The following is a 14,380-nucleotide window of genomic DNA, read 5'->3' as shown; positions in this document are numbered from 1 at the left end:
AAAACCTTATTCAGCCAAGTGTAGGTAAAGTTTTCCTATAGAAAAGGTTTTTTCCTATAGAAAAGGTTTTCCTATAGAAAGTCTTATACTGAATGAGGGTTTTCCGATAGGAAAACCTTATTCATCCAAGCGGAGGTAAAGTTTTCTTATAGAAAACCTTATTCAGCCAAGCTGAATTCAAGTTTTCCTATAGAAATCCTTATTCAGTCAGGCTGAATTAAGGTTTTCGTATAGAAAAACTTCTTCAGCAAGACTGAATTGTAGTTTTTCTATAGAAAGCTCAATTCAGCTAGACTGCATTAAGGTTTTCCTATAGAAAACTCAATTCAGCCATGGCTGAATAAGGTTTTTTTACAGGAAAATTTTAATTCAGCTAGGCTGAATTGAGTTAAACTCTTTTATTTCTTACCTTGTCTCGCCATCCTCTTAATATTTTCTATTCCAATTTTAAAATAAAGTCTTCATATCCCTTTGGAATAGAAGTATACCAACACATTGTCACCTAACGCCTGTATTCACACATGCTCATACCCACTGCGACTATAATATTGTAATTTATTTAATTTTTGAATAAAAGGATAACAAAAATGAAACGATAGTACGTGGATATGGTTACAAATGTAGGTATGTCCAGATATTTGATCTATGTGCATGTTAACATGGCCTGACACGAACAATTGGTGTTATGTCCTTTTGTATGGGTTCGTACCTTTGTCCTTGCATTGTCAATGTGTGAACGTGTGTGTGTGTGTAAGTAGGGAAATGCTTGACTTTCATTGGCAGACAAAAAAAAAACAACGAAATATTGCATTAAGTTATCAAAACGCAGTAAACGTTAGACACCACAGGACAGTTCACTTTTCAGTTGAGGAACAACTTGTCATTGGTTATCTTTGTGAAGAGAGAGGCCACCGATAAAAACGCACAACTGCCCGTTGACAATGAGGTTAAAGTCACAAGGACAATCAACAACAAATCAAAGGCTTGTAACACATGTTGCAATTCTGGTGATTTGTCAGCTCACAAAAGCCTCATCCACCGTAGGCTATGTGACGCCACATGCTATGGAATCCAAACAAAGGCCAGTTAGACAATTGCCGGACAAAAGTCCTGAGGATAGCGATCCGAATGCTTACCATAGGCCACATTTCCTCCCAGGTCGTTCTGTTATGGTGCAATTGTTCGAATGGAAATTTGTAGATATTGCTGAAGAGTGTCGTCTATTTTTGGGACCCAAAGGATATGGTGGTGTACAAGTAAGTGTATGGTAGTTGCTATTGTTTACTCCTCGAAGTCTTATGCTCTGTGATTTACATTAATGGCAAGCAGCTGTCACCGGTTTTGGAACATACGATAATTAAAACGGACACCCTTAATAATCCCTGGTGGCAGCGTTATGAAACTATCTCCTATCGCTTGGCTTCCCGGTCTGGTGATGAAGCGGACTTTTGGTCTATGAGTCGTATTTGTAATGAAAATGGTGTACGCATCTATGTCGACGTGGTATTAAATCACATGGCAGCCCCTTTGCATATCCTTTTGAATGCCAACCGTAGTGGCGGCTATAACAAAACAGACTTCCTTGTCAACACCTTACTGGCAGAGAATGTAAATATATCCAATTCAAATTATCCTGAAGTTCCCTATACGAGCAAAGATTTTCATCGTCATTGCGATATTGACAATAGTGCCAGTGACTCCCATGAAATGCGTAATTGTCAGCTAAACGGACATCCTGATTTGGATCATTCCATTGTGTCAGTGCGCCAGTCTATTATTGAGATGTTGAATAAATTTATCGATATGGGTGTTGCGGGATTTCGCATTGATACAGCAAAATACATTTGGCCAATTGATTTGAAGGTAATTGCCAAATTGAAAACGTGCAGAGATTCTTGGCTAGAGATAGCCAAGCTGGAAAACTTTTTCATATCACTCATGTTTTGTTTGTGGTTTGTGTGTTTATTCCTTAGCAAATCAATGCTGAACTTAAGGATCTCAATAAGGAATTCCATTTTGAGGATAACACAAGGCCATTCATGTTCCATGATGTTTTTGATATTGGTTTGGACATGGTATCGAAGTAAGTATGGAATTGTAAAGGGAGCCATATTATTTCCGCAAAATTTTGGGGAAATGTTTCCATCATCGGCTGAGATAAGTCCAGTCGCCGGAACCCCAGCAAGATTTGAAGAAGATTTTTTATTCAGCTCGAGGAAGCGATCTGTGTCTACTGGATGGGTCCACAGTGAAATGGGTGTCAGGTCTGTCGTGTTCGCAAGACAGGCGAGGATAGGTTTCGTGATGTGTTGTGAATGCCCATACTTCAGAAGTGAGAGATAACGGTCTGTCTCCATCCATGAACATTGCTACAGTAGTAGGAACTGATGGCTTTCTGGACCGTTGCTATATGTGCCACATCCAATGATGCCTTTATTCCCTCATCTCTTTTGCCGTCGGTCAAATGTTTGATTATTTGTACTTTCTGAATTTGAACCGAGGGATCCCACCTTGAGATGGGATGGTTCACCCTTTCAGATGCTGCTGGCTGTGGAGTTTGCTGAGTAGTCTGAACGAGAGCATTTTGAATTCGTGCTTCCGAATGAAGAAGACAAATTAGATCCACATTTCAACCAGATCGGAGAAGCGATCTGTTTCTACTGGATGGGTCCATAGAGCTGTAGGAATAGCACGTCTGTCGTATCCGCAGGACAGGCGGGCATATACCTTGTGATGTGAGACGAATGTCCACACTTCATAAATTGTCGGGTTCACAAGTGAGAGTTAACGGTTTAGGTGCCTGAATTTACCATGTCGTAGTTGGAATAGCATCGATCTGGTCTCCACCTACTACATTGCTACAATGATAAGAAGATATATACTTAAGGACCGCGACTTTAGGTTAGGTTAGGTTAGGTGGCAGCCCGATGTATCAGGCTCACTTAGACTATTCAGTCCATTGTGATACCACATTGGTGAACCGCGACTTCATGTGCCGGTCATTTTCCTCATTTCTGTTGTCGCCGACCATGTGAGTGGTTGATTATTTGTTTTTCCTTAAATCAAATCCGCTTTTCTCACATAGTGCTCTCCTTGAGATTAGATAGTCTGGATGGTTTTTCCCACCGAAAACATTTCGAACTCGTGCTACAAATGGGGAAGACATAGAGATCCATATTTCACCCAGTTCGGATAAGCGATCTGTCTCTACTGTTTGGGTCCAGAGTGAAGTAAGTTTTAGCTCTGTCGTTTTCCCAGGATCCGTGAGGAAATGCCTCGTGATGTGAGACGAATGTCCACACTTCAGAAGTGACCCAAAACGGTTTAGGTGCCTGAAGATAGCAGATCGAAGATGGAGTTGCATCGATCTGGTTTCAATGCTAAAATGGTAAGATGAAATAGCCTTCTGGACTGTCCTTATTCCATCATCTCTGTTGACGCTGATCAAATGAGTGGTTGATGTTTGTCCTTTCTGAAATCGCATCGGAGGTTTTGGATTTTTCGAAGGGTGTCGTCCTTGAGATGAGATGGTTTAACGCACTACACTTTGTCATGTGCCGGTGGGTGAGCAGTTCGCAGTGTTGGTTCACCAAAAGCATTTTGAACTCGTGCTGCAAATAGAAAAGACACAGAGATCACATTTCACCCAGTTCGGGGAAGCGATCTACCTCTACTGGATGGGTGCAGAGTGAAAAATGTGTTAGGTTTGTCGTTTTCGCAGGGAACACGAGGAAATACCTCGTGATGTGAGTCAAATATCCACACTTCAGAAGTGAGCGATAACGGTTTAGGTGTAGCATCGATCTGGTCTCATCCCAGAACATTGCTAAAATGGTAAGATGAAATAGCCTTCTGGACCGCCCTTGTTCCCTTATGTCTGTTCATCAAATGAGTGGAAAATTTGTTCTCCTTCCTGAAGTCGAATTGGAGGTTTTGTTTTTTTCAGTGGGTGTCGTTCTTGTTTATTCCAATGCACTTTATCAGATGCTGGTGGGTGAGGAGTTTGCAGTGCTGCCTCATCAAAAGCATGAATTCGTACTGCAATAGAGAAGACATATATATCCACATTTCATCCGGTTCGGGTAAGCGATCTGTCTCTACTGGGTGGGTCCAGAGTGAAGAAAGTGTTAGGTCTGTCGTTTTTGTAGGGCACGTGAGGAAATGCCACGCGATGTGAGACACATGTCCAAAATTCAGAAATATCAGATCGTAGCTGGAATAATACTGATCCTGTATCCACCGCTATATGTACCGAGCTTATTCCCTCATCTCTGTCGGTAACCGTTTGTCCTTTCTGAAATCGAGTCAGATGGCTTTAGATTTTCCAGTTGGTGCCACTCTTGAGATGGCAAGGTTTGGTTGCACTTTATATGGTGCAGATGGATTAGGAGTTCGCAGTGTTGCCTCATCGAATGCATGGCTTTGGTGTTTTCTTCTTGAGATGAGATGGTTTACTCCACTGCCCTTTATCAGGTGCTGGTTGATGAGAATTTCGCAGTATTTCCTCACCGGAGGTATATTGAATTCGTAATGCGGATGGTTCTCCGGTAGGTTAGGCGTTCGCATGGTTACCTCATGATTCCTTCTTGAAATTGCTCCGGATGGCTTTGGCTTTTACAGAGGTGCCCTTTTTTGAGCTGAGATAATTTGGGTAAGGAGTTTGCTGTACTGCCTCACGAAAGCATTTTAAATACGTGCTGCGAATGGTGCTCCGATGTATGATAGGTGAGAAGTTCACAGTATTCCCTCATCGAAAGCATTTTGAAGTGCTCGATTCCTCCTTGAAATCGATCCGGATGGCTTTGGATTTTACAGAGGCGCCGTTTTTGAGATGAGATGGTTTGGGCGAGGAAATAGTTGCGAGGAAATAGTTGCTCCCGTGTCTGGTAGGTGAGTAGTTCGCAGTATTTACTCACCTGAAGCATTTTGAATTCGTGATATGGGTGGTCCTCCGGTTGGTTAGGTGTTCGCAGTGTTGCCTCATCCTTCCTTTTTGAATTCGATCCGGTTGGCTTTGGTTTTTTTCAGGGGGTGTCCTTCTTGAAATGAGATGGTTTTGGTGGTTTTGGGTTTACTCCACTGCACTTTATCAGGGTTGAGGAGTTCGCAATGTTGTCTCTCCGATAGCGTTCAGAACTCGCACTACTCGATTCCTTCCTGAAATCGATCCGGACGGCTTTGGCTTTTACAGAGGTGCCCTTTTTAAGCTGCGATAATTTGGGTGAGGAGTTTGCAGTACTTCCCGGAAACATTTTGAATTCGAGCTTCTAAAATTGATCCGAAAGGCCTTGAGTGCACCCTTCTTGAGATGAGATTGTTTGGGTGAGGAGTTCGCCGTATTGTCTCACAGAAAGCATTTTAAACTCGTACTATGGATGGTGTTCAAATATCTGATGAGTGAGGAGTTCGTAGAGTTATTGGAGAGTGAGTATTTCGCAGTGTTGCCTGAGCGAAAGCATTTTGAATTCGTGTCGTGAATGGTGCTATGGCGTCTGGTAGATGAGGAGATCTCTGTGTTGCTGCTGGAAGAGGAGTCCGAGGTATTACCTTACCGAAAGGATTTTTAACGTGCTGCGAATGGTGTTTCGGTGTGATAACTGGTGCAAATCCGCAGCAGTATTTTGCGCCGTTTGGAGATTTCTCCGTTGGCTTTCGCTAATCGAAAACACCGCATATTCGTTAAGGGGTCAACCGATGGAGTCTTAGCTCGTTTGAATAATCTTCTTTTCTCAGGCTATTGATTGTCACGCTAGGGAATATCGGATTCTAAGACGTGGAAATGCCTGGGTTACCTCATTATTCTAGGATGAGAAAAAGGTTTGTTATCGATTTGGGTTTCCAATTTTTGTCGACAATGAACTGCGGTGCGGAATCCTTAATCTTCAAATCAATCATCCCTCTTCACTCATCTGGGGGAAGACAGTTTCGATATGTCCAATGCTAAAAAATTGAACGTTTATAAGACATTTTACCGTAAAATGTTGTCTTTTAAATCGCATAATGCTGTACTTATTCTCCCGCCCAAGTAGAAGCCATAGTTTTAGTTCCAGTAGAAATAGAGTAATTTGCCAATACGAGCCTCCAAGGGGTCCCTATTTTCCTGGTTTCAGAAGTTTTGCAGATATCTGGTGTTCAATGGTGGTGAAACAAAAGTTTGTAATGTTGGCCAGAAATCTAGCATTTTTCTTTACAATGTGCTCCCGGAATCGTGGTAGTGAAACCATCTGGACCTATGGGATTGTTCATATGAAGAACCAGACACTGAGATCTTATTACGTTGTTGATACAAATTCAATAAAACCTGTTTTAATATTTTGCAGAACTGAATATTCTACATATGGAGTGATCAGCGAATACTTGTATGCTGCAGAATTGGCCACTATACTCAATGGCAAAGTTCCTCTCAGTTCACTTATAAATTGGGGTCCTGCAATGGGATTTGTGCCGCATGAGGATGCTTTGGTTTTCATAGATTCCCACGACACACAGAGAGGATTACCACAAGGATTGGGAACAAATCGCTTGATTACCCACAAACAACGACAAAAATATATTATGGCCAATGCTTTGATGTTGGCTCATCCATATGGGGGATTGAAAAGAATTATGAGTTCATATTATTTTCCAGCCAAGAATATTGATCAAGGACCTCCTTCAGAGGAGGACGATAGTATACGTTCACCAGAATTCAATGATCAAGATCAATGTGTCCCCTCTTCGGGATGGGTGTGTGAACATCGATGGTCTCCCATTGTGGAATTGGTAGCAATGGCCAATTATTTTGCCACACCAGGTCAAGAGGAGGAGAGTGTTATTCATTTCCAAACAAATGGACCAAATCATATAGCATTTTGTCGGGGTCACAAAGCCTTCGTGGCTATGAATAACGATAGGGAAAGAGATTTTACAATGGAAGTCTATACATGCTTGGAAGAGGGTGTATACTGTGATATCATCAGTGGAGGTTTAAAGGAAGGTGGTGAGGAATGCAAAGGCCTTAGTTTAAAAGTAAATTCTCAAGGATATGCTGAACTTAGTTTGCCAGTAGCAGATGACAATTTGGAGGGGTCAGAGGGTGGTCCAAGACTAAATGAAGAAAATGAATTGGATGGGATTCAAAATTATGGAGTTTTAGTGATTTATGTGGCCTCGAAGATTGGATATCAGGAAGCGCGCAAAGAGTTACCAAATGAAGGGAATGGTTCAGAAGGGACTCAAAAAGAAGAGGAAGATAAAGTAGAAGGTGGAGACGTAGAAAATGACGATACTCCAGATGGAGCTGAACCACCTGCAGACGAAGCAGTAGAACCTAAAGAGAACTCAGTACAACCTAAAGAGAATAATGCCGAAGAGGAAACTCCCGAAGAGGAAACTCCCGAAGAAGAAACTCCCCAGGAAGAAACTCCCGAAGAAGAAACTCCCCAGGAAGAAACTCCCCAGGAAGAAACTCCCGAAGAAGAAACTCCCGATGAAGAAACTCCCGTAGAAGAAACTCCCGAGGAAGAAACTCCCGGAGAAGAAGACGGAAAATCGCATGTTGAGACAAATAAAGAAGGTGACGAACTAAAATTTTCCGAATTAGAAGATAATACAGCAGAGAAAAGTCAAGACGACGAAAAAGGTGAGCCAGAAAACGACAAGGAAGCTGAAAGACCAGATAGTGAAAAGGAAGAAACAACACTAGATAGTACTGCATACCCTGAAGAAGATCAGTTAAAATTTTCAAAACTTGATGATAATGCTGAAGAAGGTGAAAAAGAAATGGAATCAGATAATGCGGAAGCTAAAAATACGGAAGATGAAGAACCAGATAATGTGGAAACTGAAAAACCAGAAGATGAAGGGGAACAAAACGAAATCGCTACAGGGGAAGAAGCTGAAGGAACTTCTGATTGACTAAATAACCAAGGTGAAGCAGATCAAACAACTGGCGATGAAGAGGTTGGTAAAGATGTTGAAGAAGCAGGAACTGGTGATCGACTTGCAGAAAATGGTGAAAAGGACATGGACGATAAGGAATCTAACACAGAAGTTGAAGAAGCAATTGAGAACGAAGATGATGAAAATTCAACAAAAGTAGAGAAGACGAATAATAATCCCGATATGGAAATTGAAAAAGCAACTGAGGATGGAAATAAAGATGGAGAGGAGATTGGAGAACTGGAAAAAGAAGGAGAAACTCCAGATCAAGAAAATTTAGAAGACAAAGAATTAAACGAAGACAATGAAGAAGGTGATGAGAACACAAACACTGAAAATGAAGAAAGTACAGATGAGAAGAAAGATATTCACGAGACGGAAACTGATAAGGAAGCTGAAGTTGAAAAAACAGAAGGAGAGGAGGTTGGAGAACAAGACAACGAAGCAGAAACTAAAGATCAAGAAATTGTAGAAGACCAAGAACTAAATAAGGACACTGAAGAAGGTAATGAAAATAAAGAAAGCCCAGATGAGAAGAAAGATATACGCGAGACGGAAATTGAAACACAAGCTGAAGTTGAGACTACAGTAGGAGAAGAGGTTGGGGAACTACAAGAAGGAGGAGAAACCAACGATCAAAAGAATTTAGAAGCTGAAGCGACTAATACTGAACATGAAGAAGATGCTGAAGGTAAGGAAGGAGATGAGAAGCTTCCACACTCAGAAATTGAAGATAAATCGAAAGATGGAAATAATGACGCTGGATCTAAGAACAATTCCAATGAAGAAAAGGATGAAAATGCAGAAAACAAGTCTAAGGTAGAAGAAATGGAAGACAAGGAGAACAATGACGAACAATCCCCGAATAAGGAAAATACAAATGACGAACCACTAGTAGAGGAGCCTGAGGAAGGAGATAATAAAGAAGAACTTCCACAATCAGAAGCTGAAAATAAGCCGGAAGATGAAAATGATGGATCCTCAGAAAATTCTAAGACCAGTCCCAGTGAAGAAAAGGATAAAAATACAGAAAGCGAGGCTAAGGAGGAAGAACTGGAAGACAAGGGGAGCAATGATGAAGAATCCCCGAAGAAGGAAGATATTGTTGAAGAAGAGCCAACTAATGGAGGGCCATTGGAAGGGGAACCTGGGGAAGGAAATGAGAAGGAAGAACGTCCACAGTCAAAAGCTGAAGATAAAGCAGAAGATGAAATTCTGCTAGAAAAGGACAAAAATGCAGCAATAATAGAAGATGAGGATAAAGTGGAAGAAATTGAAGGCAAGATGAACAATGATGAAGAATCCCCGAATAAGGAAGATATTTTTGAAGGAGAACCAACTAATGTCGAACCCGTGGAAAAGGAACCTGAGACAAATAAAGTTGATAATGATGCCGATGAACCTGTAGCCCCAGAAGAGAATCTAAGCAACGTAGATGAAGTAACTGAAGTATTCATGGAAATAGAAACTAAAGCAAAATCTCAAGAGGAAATTGATGAGAATAATGGGAATGTTAATACGACGATTGAAATGAAACCAGAAGATGGAGATGGAACTGATATGGGAATTGGAAATGAAGCCTTAGCTGATACAACCGTTGAACACGGAAGTAATTCAGAAGTGCAACCTAATGTTGATTATCATACTGAAAATCCTGCAGAAAAAATTGATAAACGGGAAGTTTACACCGAAACAAATCAATATCTCAAAGATCAGGCCATAGATGTAAATAAAAGTTCATTGGCACTCACCGAATCTCCAACAATCGTAGCATATCAAGAAGACCGAGTTCTAAAAGGTAGAGGTGTATCGTTTTTAACTCAGCCTAGAATGAATAAAGGATGTCAATCGGTGAAACTTCAGATACCACTATTTTGCTTAGTCCTTGGAAAGATCTTGATAAATGATTTAAAATTCAAAAAATATAATTTCATTTAAATTAACCAAATCTCTATTATTCAAAGTATTAAGCATATTAGATAGATGTCCTTAGGTTTTAACAATATTCTCATATTTAATCCTGCACTTTATATAGATATTTTTATCCAAATAATACACCTTATTCCAAGCACCCATTAAAATAGTTTTTTTTTCTTACCTTAACAATGTATTCATATGGCTATGTTGCTCTTGAAGTGGACAAACAAAAAAATGAGTATAGAAAAGGTAAAAAAAAACAAAATTGTGGACATTTTAACAATAAAATCTAACAATGTTTGCTAAATTGAAAATGGAAATAAAAAGAGCACGATGAATAAAAAAAACCTAAGGAGTCTTTGGTCATGATGGCATTTTATTTACTACACATGGGATCACATACACAATTGGCACAGTTGGTAGAATTCTATCAAAAATGGTAGATTTTGTACTGTTTGGTAGATTGGTAGAATTCTTGATGTTTTGGTAGGTTTTGCAACTAAGAAAAACTTCACAAATTATTTCTATAGAAATAAAATTTTGACAAAATATTCGTTAGAATAAAATGGAAATAAATTGTTAAAAAAATGTCTACACAAATAAAATTTTGACGAAATTTTCTATAGAAATGAAACTTTAACAAAATTTTCTAAAGAAATAAAATTGGCCAAATAAGACTCTTTGGTTTGGTAGTTTTTTGGAAAATTTTCTTCAAATTTTGGTAGATTATGATTAGCTTGAATGTCAAACGTGATTGTGGTCTTCACACAACAACTGGAAATAAAATTTTGACAAAATTTTTTATAGTAATAAAATTTTAACAAAATTTTCTATACGAATAAAGTTTTGACAAAATTTTTTGTAGAAATATAATTTTGCCTAAATTTTCTATAAAAATAAAATTTTGACAAAAAACTATCTATAGAAATAAAATTTTTACAAAACTATCTACAGAAAAAAATTTTGACAACATTTTCTATAGAAATAAAATTTTGACAAAATTTTCTATAGAAATAAAATTTTGACAAAATTTTATACAGAAATAAATTTTTGACAAAATTTTCTATAGAAATAAAATTATGACAAAATTTTCTATAGAAATAAAATATTGACAAAAGTTTTCTTCAGAAATAAAGTTTTGACAAAATTTTCTATGGAAATAAAATTTTCTATAGAAATAAAATATTGACAAAAGTTTTCTTTAGAAATAAAGTTTTGATAAAATTTTCTATAGAAATTAAATTTTGACAAAATTTCCGATCGAAATAAAATTTGTACAAAATTTTCTATAGAAATCAAATTTTGACAAAATTTTCTATAGAAATAAAATTTTGACAAAATTTTCTATAGAAATAAAAATTTTACGAATTATCTTTAGAAATAAAATTTTGACAAATTTTTCGATAGAAATAAAATTTTGTCAAAATGTCCTATAGAAATAAAATTTTGACAAAATTTCTTATAGAAATAAAATTTTGACAAAATTTTCTATAGAAATAAAATATTGACAAAAGTTTTCTTAAGAAATAAAGTTTTGACAAAATTTTCTATAGAAATAAAATTTTGATAAATTTTTCCTATAGAAATAAAATATTGACAAAATTTTTCCTTAGAAATAAAGTTTTGACAAAATTTCCTATAGAAATAAAATTTTGACAAAATTTCCGATAGAAATAAAATTTGTACAAAATTGTCTGTAGAAATTAAATTTTGACTAAATTTTCTATAGTAATAAAATTTTGACAAAATTTTGTATAGAAATAAAATTTTGACAAACATTTTTATGGAAATAAAATTTTGACAAAATTTTCTATAGAAATAAAATTATGACAAAATTTTCTATAGAAATAAAATATTGACAAAAGTTTTCTTTAGAAATAAAATTTTGACAAAATTTCCTATAGAAATAAAATTTTGTCAAAATTTCCTATAAAAATAAAATTTTGACAAAATTTCCGATAGAAATAAAATTTGTACAAAATTTTCTATAGAAATTAAAATTTGACAAAATTGTCTATAGAAATAAAATTTTGACAAAATTTTCTATAGCAATAAAATTTTGACAAAATTTTCTGTAGAAATAAAATTTTGACAAAATTTTCTATAGAAAGAAACTGTTGACAAAAAAATTTCTTTAGAAATAAAGTTGTTTACTGCAATTAAAACTTTTTTTTGAATATTTCATTCAATTTTTTTATGTTACATTTTCACATTTTTATAACTTCTAATTTTTCATTTAATTTTTATTAATTTTTGTAATTTTATGAATTTTGCAATTTTATGAATTTGGAAAGTTTGTGAATTTGGAAATTTTATAGATTTTGTATATATTCGATATTATTAAGAATTTTATGAATTTGAATCATTCTGTATCTGAAAATTATCCACTGTAATATAGTCTTTCTCCTTCTATTGTCGGACAGATGTTAAATGTGGCGGTCTCTTTTTACTCAGTTTTTACTCAATTTTATAGTCCAGCGAGTTGACCTGTCAAATAACGACATAGATTGAGATCTCTTTTTAGTCTCAGCAGTTAACCAAACCACATCGTCCCCCTGCTACATTAAAATAAAACCAATACATATGTAAGTTGATTCTGAAAAGGAGCATTTTTTATATTTTTTTGGTTGCACAAAAAGGTAATATCCCACAATCCCGTGGCTCAAATCTTTCCCCCACATTCCAGTGGACTTGTTGGTCTGTGTTTCATCACAGATTTTATATAAAATCGATTTAGAATCAAGTGTCACCTCGGACACTGTAATTTGCAATAAACCTGGTAATATATTTGCCAGATATTGCGACATTCACTCAAATTTAAGTCATTTATAAAACTGTCTAAGTTTATATTCACAAAGGGTTTAAATTCCCCAAAACCCTTAACATGGTCCATTCGAGCCTTCCTAGTGATCTGGCAACCTAAGCTTCCCAAAAAATTGCAACGCAGTCATGTTTGACAACTCTTGTTAAACACGTTTTATCATTACTGTAAATCGCAATTTAAGCCAGTGAGAATAGTGAAGGAATAATATTTTTGATATTTACGTGTTAATATTAAAGAAAAAATAAGAAACTCGTTCTAAGAGTCAAACGATATCTAAAGTGTTTCTTTCACAAACTCAGTTTTTTTTGTTCCAACAAAGTGAATAAAATTTTTTGATTCCATTTATATATCTGTGCCTTGATTTGGACATTTAAGTGTAAAAGTGCATGGGGGACAACAAATATTTGATATAATCGTTTACTGTTGTCCCGCCAAAATCTCTTGCTACAAAATTTTAACTGTTCTCAATTTCCAAAACAAAATCATTCATCTCAAGAACCCCCTCACAAATCTACAGAGCAGTACATTTTATTAAACGTAAGTCTCACATTTTTTAACATAAATTCACAAAAAACTACAGTCCACATATATTTCTCTACATATCAATTTTTACTTGATAACATTAATATATATATACAACAACTCCATTTGGTTTTCGATTTTTTCAATGACAAATCTGTGTCTTTAAAACTATCGAACCAATAATTAATGTTATTAACAAGTCAAGTGTTATACTCCCTCTCGCCATTAACATAAAAAAAATCACAACAGCGATTTGTGAAAACGAAATAAACAGAAAAGAGTGAGCAAGTTTATCGGTTTGGTTTGTGAACTCGCTAATGTTATGTACAAAATATTACTCTCACTATAAATTAATTTATTGAAATATCTCATACACAAGAATACAAGCGATAGAAGAAAACATATTTTTAACACAAAAAATCATAACAGCGATTTTATCAAACATAATTACAGAAACACATAAAGTATCTTTCATATTTATAATTCATTAACATTTGCAAACTGGGAACAGTTGTTTCCAAAGTGAAATTACAACTGGGAACAGTTAAGTCAATTTGTTTGCAACACAGTGGTTTGTGAAGGACAAATTTCACTCGAAATACGAATTAAAAAAAAAAAATATATACTTGTTGGATATTTTTTATATGTATTTTATTACATATTTACAATTTTTATATTTTGAAAATATATATATATTTTATATGGACATCGACCACAAACGATGGTTTTAAAGAATTTTGTTGAAAACTGAGTCCCCTTTCTCGTAAACGAATTTTTTTAAACATTTGTGATTGAATTTTATTAATCTATTTTATTACAAGTTTTAATCACATTTTATTGATTTTTATATTTTTGAAAAAATATATATACGAACCTCGTTCACAATCGATGTTTTTTTTTCGAAAACTGAAACCTGTTTTTTCGAAAACTGAAACCTGTTTCTCAAAAACGTTTTTTCACGATTTTTTGATTTACGTTTTACTCATTTCTATTTTATCATATATTTATGAATTCTCGTGTTTTGGAAAAATATACATAATATATGGAAATCGTTAATAATCGATGATTTTTGTCCATTGTTGAAAATTGAAACCTTTTTCTCAAAACCCGTTTTTTTATCATTTTTTGGTTCACGTTTTTTATGAAAATATTGTTTTTATACAAATAAAAAGCCAATATTATTCTCCGAAATTTCGT

At 35.7% G+C, this 14,380-nt stretch overlaps 2 protein-coding genes across 2 annotated transcripts; both read left to right on the top strand.

The window, feature by feature from the left end:
• Window positions 1–885: 885 nt before the first annotated feature.
• LOC142240684 (alpha-amylase 1-like) lies at window positions 886–7,896 on the top strand. The gene is made up of 4 exons (XM_075312391.1): window positions 886–1,256; window positions 1,330–1,863; window positions 1,974–2,083; window positions 6,321–7,896. Exons 1-4 carry the CDS (start codon window positions 942–944, stop codon window positions 7,894–7,896), a joined length of 2,535 nt encoding a protein of 844 aa, XP_075168506.1. The 5' UTR covers window positions 886–941.
• Window positions 7,897–8,004: 108 nt separating this feature from the next.
• Window positions 8,005–9,868, top strand: LOC142240685 (uncharacterized). The gene has a single exon (XM_075312392.1). The coding sequence runs from the start codon at window positions 8,005–8,007 to the stop codon at window positions 9,856–9,858; it is 1,854 nt and encodes a 617-aa protein (XP_075168507.1). The 3' UTR covers window positions 9,859–9,868.
• The last annotated feature ends 4,512 nt before the right edge of the window (window positions 9,869–14,380 follow it).

This window comes from Haematobia irritans, chromosome 5 (assembly GCF_050003625.1).
Source record: "Haematobia irritans isolate KBUSLIRL chromosome 5, ASM5000362v1, whole genome shotgun sequence".
In the NCBI taxonomy this organism is placed as follows: Eukaryota; Metazoa; Arthropoda; class Insecta; order Diptera; family Muscidae; genus Haematobia; species Haematobia irritans.
The sequence above is the reverse complement of the archived record's forward strand: the minus strand, read 5'-3'. Positions and strand labels throughout refer to the sequence as shown.